Genomic DNA, 12216 nt, shown 5'->3' on the forward strand with positions numbered 1-12216 from the left:
AAATGAGGGATAGAAATGGCAAGATGAGGAACCATGGATGAGAGATTAAATTGTGAGACTAGCTAGGAGGAAAAAGAATGCGCACAATGTCTAGGCAACTGAAGACAGAGGAAGCTTTGGAAAAATATCGGGAATATATGACCAATCTGAAATGAGAAATTAAGAGGGCTAAAAAGGGTCATGAGATATCCTCAGCGAGCAGAGTTAAGGAACGGCCCAAAGGCTTTTACTCATATATAAGGGAACAAGAGGGTAATTAGGGAAAGGGTTGGCCCATTCAAGGAAAAAGGAGAAAAGATATGTGTGGGGTCAGAGAAAATGGGGGCGAGATTCTTAATGAGTACTTTGCATCGGTATTCACCGAGGAGAGGGACATGGCCGATGTTGAAGTTAGGGATAGATCTTTGATTACTCTAGTAATAGGTAGCATGGTTTTGTGCAAGGAAGGTCATGTCTTACAAACCTAATACAATTCTTTGAAGAGGTGACAAAGTGGATTGATGAGGGATGTAGATGTCACAGACTTCGTAAGGACTTTAAGTAAGGCATTTGATAAGGTTCCTTATGGTCGGCTGATGAAGAAGGTGAAGTTGCATGGGGTCCAGGGTGTTCTAGCTAGATGATAGAACAGGAGACAGAGAGTAGTAGTGCGAGGAAGTTTCTCAAAATGGAGACCTATCACCAGTGATGTCCCACAGGGATCCGCGCTGGGACCACTGCTGTTTGTGATATACATAAATGATTTGGAGGAAGGTGTAGGTTGCCTCATTAGCAAGTTCGCAGATGACACCAAGATTAGTGGAGTAGCAGATAGTGAAGGGGACTGTCAGAGAAGACAGCAAAATATAGATAGATTGGACAGTTGGGCAGAGAAATGGCAGATGGAGTTCAAACTGGACAAATGCGAGGGGATGCATTTTGGAAGATGCAATTCCAGAGTGAACTCTGCAGTAAATGGAAGAGTCCTGGGGAAACTTGATGCACAGAGAGATATAGGTGTTCAGGTCCATTGTTCCCTGAAGATGGCAACGCAGGTCAGTAAAGTGGTCAAGAAGGTATGTAGCATGCTTTCCATCATCGGACTGAGTACTTAGTACAAAAGGTGGCAGGTCATATTACTCTTGTATAAAACTTTGGTTTGGCTATATTTGGAAAGCTGCGTACAGTTCTGGTTGCCACATTACCAAAAAGATGCGGATGCTTTGGAGAGGGTGCAGAGGTGGTACACCAGGATGTTGCCTGGTATGGAGGGTGCTAGCTATGAGGAGAGGTTGAGTAGATTAGGATTATTTTCATTGGAAAGGAGGTTGAGGGGGGACCTGATTGAAGCCTACAAAATCATGACAGTAGACAAGGTGGATAGCAAGTAACTTCTTTCCCCCCCAGAGTGGAGGACTCAATTACTAAGCGTCATGAGTTCAAAGTGAGAGGGGAAAAGTTTAGGGGAGATATACATGGAAAACTCTTCAACACAGAGTGTGGTGGGTGCCTGGAATGCGTTGCCAACGATGGTGTCGGGAACAATAGCATCACTTAAGATGTATCTAGACAGATACATGAATGGGCAGAGAGCAAAGGGGTACAGGTCCTTAGAAAATAGGCAACAGATTTAGATAGAGGATATGGATTGGTGCAGACTTGGAGGGACGAGGGGCCTGTTCCTGTGCTGTAGTGTTCTTTGTCACCATGCTAGGTAACATCAATGAGCCTCTAGTGAAGCATAGGTGTTCTGTCCCACTTGTTTTTCATCTGTCTCTGTTTATGGTGGTAGGTGATATCATTTCAGGTTCTGTTTCTGAGAGGTTGGTAAATGGGGTCCAAATCCATATGTTTGTTAATGGTTTGAATGCCTGGGAAATGAATTTTCCCAAAACAAACTGGCAAGAACAATAAATCCCTGAAGTGGCAAAGTACCTTGTGGACCATCTGGATTGCCATATTCTTCCCAATTTTTGCGAGACTCTTCATCTGTTAAACTAGAAGACAAGAATTAAGTGTATATCAATATTAAAACTGATATTCAAAATGATAGTAGCATGAAGCTGAATTTCAGGGGTCTAATGCTTATTTTCAAGGGGTCATCTTGAGATTTTTTTTTGAGGGCCACTTCTTGATGTTTAGGGGATACGGTTTGATTCTCAAGGGCTCAATTTTAATTCTCAGTCTTGTTTATTGAACGACGCAGTCACGCATCACGTATCTTGCGCATTTTCATTGACATATGAAATACTTAAAGTAAGCACATCTTCTGCAGACTGGTGAGATCACAACTATGATGACTATATACAGACAAAACTGGAAGATCCGAGTCAGGTAGTTTCAAACAAACCTTTTTCAGGACACAAATCCTCCACAGACCATATCAAAATCAGGAAGATAGGATATTTAAACCAAGCAGCCACTACCCTTTTTACTTCATCTCACACCTCAATCTTTTGATTTAAATTTAAATATTGTCAGTAATCATTACAATAGCATCCATTGTATTCTGCACACATAGTAACTCCCAAACACATGCAGCATTAAGCCAGAGATTTCACATTAATTTGTAAGTAAGCAGCAACATAGCTGTAACGGCAAAAATTAATAATTAAGACGCTCAGGCTAATGGATCGGAAAACATTTTTGCCAAGGCATATGGCGAATTTTGAATTCAATAATAAAATCTGAAATTTAAAGCTAGCTGAATGGTAACAATGTAACGGCAATCAAATGTAAGATCATATCTGGTCTACTTATGCCCTTTAGGGACAGAAACATACTGATGACATCTGGCATGGTCTACAGGGGATCCTCTGAAATGGCTCAGCAAGCCACTTAATTCTATCAAACCCAACATGTCGGCAATTGCAGAAACAGCACTGTTGAGTCTGCAAAGCCCTTTTTACCAACATATGGAGATTTGTGCCAAAATTGGGGCAAGCTTATCCCAGAAATTAGTCAGGCTGTTTCTTAACATTTTTTGTACACATGGAATCACACTTTGTAGACAACATTCCAAACCACCACTATACCTTCTAGTTTGATCCACCAGCAGCACAGAGGTGGTGCAACAATGGTATACAGAGTCAGAAAGGAGTTGCCCTGGGAGTCCTTAACACCAGATCTGGACCCCATGAAATCTCTCAGCACCAAGTCAAACATAGGCAAGGAATCATTACACATAGGAGTTGGGACATCATGTTGCAGTTGTATAGGACATTGAGAGGCCATTTTTGGAGGACTGTATACAATTGTGGTCACCTTACTATAGGAAGGTGATTATTAAATTGGAGGGGGTGCAGAAACAATTTACAAGGATGTTACCCCAGGTCTTTTGCCCAGGGTAGGGGAGTCCAAAACTTGAGGGCATAAGTTTAAGGTGAGAGGGGAAAGATATAAAAGGACCCCAGCGGGCAAATTTTCTAAAAAAGGGTCGCTCATGTGGAATGAACTGCCAGAGAAAGTGGTAAATGCAAGTACAGTTACAACATTTAAAAGACATTCAGATAGGTACATGAATAGGAAAGACCTAAGAGTGATAGGGACCAAATGCAGGTAAGTAGGATTGGTTTAGTTTGGGAAACTTGGTCAGCACGGACAAGTTGGACTGCAGGGTCTGTTTCCGTCCTGAAATGACTCTGATTATAACTCTACGAATCCTCTTGCTTATAGCCATCTATCACATCACTTCAACTGATGAACCGGTATTCCACCATATTGAAGAAAATTTGTAGAAAGAAATGAAGGCAGCAAGGACACAGCACGTAATTTGGGCGGGAGTCTTCAATGACCATCACCAACAGCGGCTTGTTAGCAGCATTATTGTCCAAGCTGACAGGCTAAAGGACATAGCTGCTATGTTTAATCTACGGCATGTGACAAAGGAATCAACAGGAGGAAAAAAATCTCCTAATTTCAAATTCTTTCACAGGATGATTTATTGCCCATCCCAGGGACAGCTAAGAGTCAACCACATTACAGTGGGTCTAGAGTCACATGTAGTCCAGACCTGTTAAGGATGGCAGTTTCCTTCCCGAAAAGACATTAGTGAACCAGATGGATTTTTCTAACAATTGACAATGAATTTATTGTTATTATGAGACACTTAACTCCCCCATCTGCCATGGCAGAATTTGAACCAAGGTCCCCAGAACATTACCTGACTCTCGGGATTCTACCAATTATATCACAATTATATCACAAGGCCATTGTCTCTCCATAAACTTGACCTCACCCTCATCAATCTACCTGTTTCAGGTGCATGTGGCTAGATCAGTACCAGGAGGAATGATCACTCCTCAGGCCATATGGAGACAAAGTCCTGTCTTCATAATGAGAGTTCCCTCCATTCTGCAGTGTGGCACTGCCACCATGCTAAATCGGATAACAGATTTAGTAACTCAAAATTGAGCATCCAGCCACCTTCAGAGTGAAGATGAATTCAAATTCAGCCAGGTTTTTTGCACTGATATTGCTCCCCCTTGTTGAGGATGATGGGTTTGTGGAAGTATTTGGTAAAATAGATCTGATCCATTGGTTGTGGAATCACTTAGCCCTGTCTACTGTATGTTGTTTCCACTGTTTGATATGCAAGTAGTTCTGTGTTATATTTTTATCAGGTTAACACCTCATTTTCAGGTATGCCTGATACTGCTCCTGGCATGCCCTGTTGTACTCATTAATGCAGCATATGCAAGGATTCCACTTATCACAATACAGCTATTACACTGGAGAAGAGATATTGCAATTTAAAGTATGATAGTTACTCGCAGGAAATATGTTGGCCCAATTAGATATTATGATCCTGCTCACTAGCTTTCACAGAAAACACATGCTTTATCAAAGAATGTCATTCCCAAACCACTGGCGAAATCCTGTGATTTCTTTATTTAAAATAAAATTTGACACACTGAAGCAAAATAATCAAAGCCATGGGTACAATACTATCATACTAGCTACTGTTATTAATAGCATTACAGTCAAATATTACAGAAAGGTCAGCAGTGGGTGTGATGTATTTAACACTTAGGATTTAACAGTGAAATAGAGTCCATAGGTAGAATCAGCTGTTTTGCAATGCAATATACTGGTTATCATATCAGCAACTAAGAGAGTGAATCCAAATCTTAGTATAGCAAGTTATGAAGCAGTGCTCAATAAATCCATTCAGGGTTGGTGGTAGCATCCCTACTTCTAAGCCAACAGACCCTAAGTTCAAGTCCCACCTGCTCCTGGAAATGTGTCACATTGGATATAGGTTTGCTCGCTGAGCTGGAAGGTTCATTTCCAGACCTTGTATTACCCTACTAGGTAATATCTTCGGTGGGTCTCCGGCGAAGCACTGCTGAAAATTCCCGCTTTCTATATGTTTGGGTTTCTTTGGGTTGGTGACATCATTTCCTGTGGTGATGTTATTTCCTGTTCCTTTTCTCAAGAGGTGGTAGATGGGGTCCAACTTGATGTGTTTGTTGATAGAGTTCCGGTTGGAATGCCATGCTTCTAGGAATTCGCGTTTGTGTCTTTGTTTGGCTTGTCCTAGCATGGATATGTTGTCCCAATTGAAGTGGTGTCCTTCCTCATCTGTATGTGAGGATACTAGTGAGAGAGGGTCATGTCTTTTTGTGGCTAGTTGGTGTTCACGTATCCTGGTGGCTAGTTTTCTGCCTGTTTGTCCAATGTAGTGTTTTTTTACAGTCCTTGCACAGTATTTTGTAAATGACATGAGCTTTGCTCATTGTCTGTATAGGGTCTTTCAAGTTCATTAGCTACTGTTTTAGTGTGTTGGTGGATTTGTGGGCTACCATGATGCCAAGGAGTCTGAGTAGTCTGGCAGTCATTTCCGAGATGTTTTTGATGTAGGGGAGAGTGGCTCGGGTTTCTGGACGTGTTTAGTCTGCTTGTTTGGGTTTGTTGCTGAGAAATCGGCAGACTGTGTTCATTGGGTACCCATTCTTTTTGAATACACGAGAAAGGTGATTTTTCCCTGCAGTGTGTTGGCTTATTGAAATAATGTGCTGATGCAACTTCGTTTGAGTGTGTTGGGATGATTGCTTCTGTAGTTCAGTATTTGGTCTGTATGTGTTGCTTTCCTGTAGACGCTGGTTTGAAGTTCGAAGTTTGAAGTTAAATAGAAAGCAGGAATTTTCAGCATTGCTTCGACTGAAGCCCACTGAAGATGTTACCTAGTAGAGTATTGAAACATCTGGAAATGAACCTTCCAGCTCAGTGAGCAAACCCACATCCAAAACCTCAACGTGAGCTACAAATCTTCTCAAAACTCGCGAAAGTGTGTCATATTTTTAATCAACCTGTTCATAAATATCTAAAGTAGCAAGTCATGTAAATTAGAAATTAATGGGCTCTTGTGGTGCCTTGGTTTCGTCCATACTTCTGGACGAGTTCTGCATTTAAATCCCACCTGCTTCAGAGGTGTGTAATAACACGCCTGAACAGATTCACAAAAATATCTTCAATAAATCTGGTAATTCATAGGTCTGCACCATTAATAGTGATGAAGGATTGGTATAAAAGAACTCATTTGGTTCAGGGAAAGAAATCTGGGAAAGGAACCTACAAGCATCTCCACAACTCAAAACATGAGGCCTTTTCTGGAGTACTGTGTCTAGTTCTGGTCACCCAGTTCTAGGAAGGATATTATTAAGCTGGAGAGGGTTCAGAAGAGGTTTACCAGAATGTTGCCAGCGATGGAAGGTTCCAGTTATAAAGAAAGGCTGGATAGGGTGGAATGTTTTTTTCACTGGACCATAGAGGTTGAGGTGACCTTATAGAAGTTCATAAGGTCATGAGGGGTATATATAGGATTAATGGTAGGACGGGGGATTTCAAAACTAGAGGGCACATTTTTAAGGTGAGAGGAGAGAGATTTAAAATTAGCATGAGGGACATTTTATTTTTAACAGTGATTTGCCTGTGGAATGAACTTCCTGAGGAAGTGATGGATAACGGGCAACTTTTTTCACACAGCGAGTGGTGTGTATGGAATGAGCTGCCAGAGAAAGAAGTGGTGGAGGCTGGTACAATTACAACATTTAAAAGGCACCTGGTTGAGTATATGAATAGGAAGGGTTTAGAGGGATATGGGTCAAGTGCTGGCAAATGGGACTATATTAATTTAGGATATTTGGTTGGCATGGGCAAGTTGAATCGAAGGGTCTTGTTTCTGTCCTGTACATCTCTATGACTCTAGTATTGCCCACAGTTCATAAACATGTCAAAATAGTTTATTGTAAGACAAGGATCTAAGGAGGAGGAGGAGGAGGAATTGAAGGAACTTAGTCCCAGTTTTAAAAACATAGTAGTGAAATTTATGGGACTGAAAGCTGGGGAAATAATAATTGGGAGCGAGAAAAAGGCAGAGAAGTTGAACAAAGACTTTGCATTGGTCCTCACAGTAGTCAGCATGAATAGCATTCCAAAAATACTAAGTAATCAAAGGCAATAGGATTTTTGGTGAGGGGGGCAGTGTTTCAGTGGAAAAATAGAAGTGTAGTCTTCCATGATCTCATAGATTCTGAAAAGGTTCAAGATTTGAAACCTGCCGATGTAACATCCTTATTTTAAAAGGGAGGAAAACCAAAAATAGGTAACTGACAATAGGCCAGTTAGTTTAATATCAGCAGCTGGGAAAATTTTAGTCTATTATAATGAATGCAATGGCATAGTATTTAGAAAAATAACAATCAAGCAGAGTCAACATGGCTTCAGGAAGGGGAAAATCGCACCTTGCAAATTCATTACAATTATTTGAGGATAGATAAAGGGAAACTAGTCATCATAACCTATTTGGACTTCTAAAAGGGTTTCATAAGATGCCATACATAAGGCTGCTTAATAAGAGTCCATGGTGCCAGGAATAGTATATTGGCATGAATAGAGGATTGGCTAACTGTTAGAAGGCAGAATTGAGAATAAGGAATGTATTTTCAGGATGACAAACTGTAACAATGGACTGGACCAAGGATCAATGCTGCGTCCACATCTGCATTATTATTAATGAGGTAGATGAGGGAAGTGAATGTACTAAGTATACTGAATACACAAAAAAACAAAGTGGGAAGGCAGTTGATGAGTATGATACATGGAGTCAGAGGGAGACTGACAGGTCAAGTGAGTGTACAAACACTTGGCAGATGGAATATAACACAGGAACAACATAAGGTTATGCAGATTGTGAGCAAGAATCAAGAAGTGAATATTCTTGGACAGGGTAGATGCTGAGAGATTGATATCCTTGCATGGTAGTCGAGGACCAGAGGACATAATCTCAGATTAAATGGTTGCCCATTTAAGACTGAGATGAGGAGGAATTTATTCTCTCAGGAAATAGTGAATCTGAGGAATTTGTTAACATGGAGGGCTGTCAAGGCTAGTTTGTTAAACAACTTCAAGGCTGGGATAGACAATTTTTTAATCAGTAAGAGAAATACGAATTATGGGAGAAAAACAAGTGGAGTTCCAAATCCTAAATTAAGCAGTGATCTAATTGAATGGTGATGCAGACTTGATCGGCCAAATGGTCAACTTCTGCTCCTACACCTTATGGTCTGAAAGATATACTTGCCACAGAGGATGTATAATGAAGGCTTATAAGACCGACTCCTGGAATAGAAGGTTTGTCATATGAGAAGAGTTTGATTTAATTAGGACTGTACTCACTTTAGTTTTAAAAAATTAGAGTCAATCTCATTTGAATAGTGTAATTTTGACAGAAGTGGCCAGACTTCTTTTGCTTGTGGGATATGGATAGGACATATAGAACTGAGATTAGGAATTTCTTCACTCAGAGGACGGTGAACCTGGGGAACTCTCTAGAGCATTAGGCAGTGCTAGCTAAGTCACGGAATATATAATTAAGAAACAGATTGCTAGACACCAAAGGTATCAAGGGTAGGGGAACATGTGGGAGTATGGTGTTGAGATAAGAGGATCAGGCAGGCTCAAACTGAATTGTGGATCAGACCAACAGGCCGAACCTTACTCCTACTGTTGATGTTTCTTAAAAAGAAAACCCCTACACAGTTTCTTTTCCTAGTTAAAAGCCTATTCATGTAGATACTGCTACTACTCACGCAGCATAGGCTTTTGCAATCCTCATGAACAGGACTTCATCGCCTCCTTTATCTGGATGATGTTTGAGTGACAACTGTCGATATTGCTTTTTAATTTCTGCCACAGATGCTCCCTAGGTCAGGAAGAAATAAATACATACCAGTTAGCTATTGGAAACATTATTACCCATTTCTGTCCCAATACAAATAAAATTTTAAAATCTGTTTGGATACAAGTCAACATACATTTGCAGAAATGCACTTTGCATTCTTGGGGCACCGAAAGTATTGTTCACTAATTGGATTATAGTATGGAAATCCTACATAATAGCTGTCAAATTTATATTTTAAAAACTCCTGCATTGAAGTTTGGCATATTTGTATCATATCATACTATTATTTTGTAAAGTTATATTAATGTTATGGATTGAACGAAGACAATACAAAGTCCATTCTTTGAATGTGATATTCCAGAGGAAAAAATTCAAGTCTCATCAACTATACATCTGTATTATGCCTTTAATGTCATGACAAGTCTTAAGGGATTTCACAGGAATATTATAAAACAAAATACAACAGAACTACAGGAAGAAATATTTAGTCAGATAGAGTCAGTGCTGTACAGCATAGAAACAAGCGCTTCGGTTCAACTGTTCCATGCCGATCAAATATCCTAAATTACTCCAGTTCCATGTGCCAACATTTAAACCTTTCCTACTTATGTACCTATCCAGATACCTTTTAAATGTTGTGATTGTACCATGCTTCTACCACTTCCTCTGGCAACTCTTTCCACACATGCACCTTCCCTGCATGAAAGAAGTGGCCCCTTAGGTCTCTTTTCAACTTTTCTCCTCTTACCTTAAACCTATGCCCTCTAGTTTTGGATTCACTTACCCTGTGAAAAACAAACCTTGGCTATTCACCCTATGTACCTCAAAGGCTTCGTCAAAATGATAGGTCTTAAGGAGTCTTAAAGGGAGAAAGTGAAACAGTGAGATAAATGCAGGAAGCCTAACAGGGAAGGCAGATGTACTCAGGGCATGGTTAGGAACATGGGACTAGGATATCATAGCAATTACAGAAACGTGGTTCAGGGATGGACAGGACTGGCAGCTTAATGTTCCAGGATACAAATGTGACAGAAGGACAGAAAGGGAGGCAAGAGGGGAGGGGAAGTGGCATTTTTGATAAAGGAGAGGATTACAGCTGTACTGAGGGAGGACATTCCTGGAAATACATTCAAGGAAGTTATTTGGGTGAAACTGACAAATAAGAAATGGACGAGCACTTTATTGAGATTGTATTATAGACCCCCTAATAGTCCACGGGAAATTGAGAAACAAATTTGTGAGGAGATCTCAGCTATCTGTAAGAATAACAGGGTGGTCATGATAGGGGATTTTAACTTTCCAAACACAGACTGTCACAGTGTTAAGGGTTTAGTTGGAGAAGAATTTGTTAAGTGGGTACAAGAAAATGCTCTGAGTCAGTATGTGGATGTACCTACGAGACAAGGTGCAAAATTTGACCTATTCTTAGGAAATAAGGCAGGGCAGGTGACTGAGTTGTCAGTGGGGGAGTACTTTGGAGCCAGTGACCATAATTCTATTAGTTTTAAAACAGTGATGGAAAAGATAGACCAGATCTAAAATTTAAGTTCTAAACTGGAGAAAGGCCAATTTTGATGGTATGAGGCAAGAACTTTCAGAAGCTGATTGGGGGCAGATGCTCCCAGATAAAGGGACGGCTGGAAAATGGGAAGCCTTCAGAAATGAGATAACGAGAGTTTAAAGACAGTACATTCCTGTTAGGGTGAAAGGAAAGGCTGATAGGTATAGGGAATTCTGGATGACTAAAGAAATTGAGAGTTTGGTTAAGAAAAAGAAAGCATATGTCAGGTATAGACAAGATAGATCAAATGAATCGTTAGAAGAATATAAAGGCAGTAAGAGCATACTTAAGGAGGAAATCAATAGGGCAAAAAGGGAACATGAGATAGCTTTGACGAATAGAGTTAAGGAGAATCCAAAGGGCTTTTACAAATACATTAAGGACAAAAGGGTAACTAGGGGGAGAATAGAGCCTCGCAAAGATCAGCAAGGCAGCCTTTGTGTGGAACTGCAGGAGATGGCGGAGATACTAAACTAATATTTTACATCAGAGTTTACTGTGGAAAGAATATGGAAGATATAAAAATGTCCATATTACAGAGGAGGAAGTGTTGGATGTCTTCAAACACAAAAGTGGATAAATCCCAAGGATCTGATCAGGTGTACCTTAGAACTCTGTGGGAAACTAGGGAGGTGATTGCTGGGTCCCTTACTGAGATATTTGTATCAATATTCACAGGTGAGGTGCCGAAAGACTGGATGTTGGCTAATGTGGTGCCACTGTTTAAGAAAGGTGGTAAGGACAAGCCAGGGAACTATAGACTGGTGAGCACAAGTTAAGGGTTGAGATGGATTCCTGAGGGACCGGATGTACATGTAGTTGGAAAGGCAAGGACTGATTAGGATAGTCAACATGGCTTTATACTTGGGAAATCATGTCTCACAAATGTGATTGAGTGTTTTTGAAGTAGTAGCAAAAAGAGGATTGATGAGGGCAGAGCGGTGGACGTGATCTTTCTGGACTTCAGTAAGGCATTCGACAAAGTTCCCCATGGGAGACTGGTTAGCAAGGTTAGATCTCACGGAATACAGGGAGAACTAGCCATTTGAAAACAGAACTGCCTCAAAGGTAGAAGACAGAGGGTGGTGGTGGAGGGTTGTTTTTCAGACTTGAGGCCTGTGACCAGTGGAGTGCCACAAGGATCAGTGCTGGGTCCTTTACTTTTCTTCATTTATACAAATGATTTGGATGTGAGCATAAGAGGTACAGTTAGTAAGTTTGCAAATCCCACCAAAATTGGAGATATTGTGGACAGCGAAGAAGGTTACCTCAGATTACAACGAGATCTTGATCAGATAGGCCAATGGGCTGAGAAGTAGCAGATAGAGTTTAATTCAGATAAATGCTAGATGCTGCATTTTGGGAAAAGCAAATATAAGCAGGACTTATACACTTAATAGTAAGGTCCAAGGGAGTGTTGCTGAACACAGAAACCTTGCAGTGTCGATTCATAGCTCCTTGAAAGTGGAGTCGCAGGTAGATAGGATAGTGA

General features: G+C 40.6%; 1 protein-coding gene across 1 annotated transcript in view; it reads right to left on the minus strand.

Moving 5' to 3' along the window:
• sec63 (SEC63 homolog, protein translocation regulator) overlaps window positions 1–12216 on the minus strand; it is a 118831-nt gene that overhangs the window by 60195 nt on the left and 46420 nt on the right. Inside the window, exons 4-5 of the mRNA XM_043687079.2 lie at window positions 9072–9184; window positions 1915–1976 (exon numbers count right to left, since the gene is read on the minus strand). Coding sequence (XP_043543014.1) covers window positions 1915–1976; window positions 9072–9184 — 175 coding nt within the window. The remainder of the gene's footprint in view (window positions 1–1914; window positions 1977–9071; window positions 9185–12216) is intronic.

This window comes from Chiloscyllium plagiosum, unplaced genomic scaffold (assembly GCF_037043375.1).
Source record: "Chiloscyllium plagiosum isolate Xiang-an unplaced genomic scaffold, Cpla_swu_hap1 HiC_scaffold_3, whole genome shotgun sequence".
NCBI lineage: Eukaryota > Metazoa > Chordata > Chondrichthyes > Orectolobiformes > Hemiscylliidae > Chiloscyllium > Chiloscyllium plagiosum.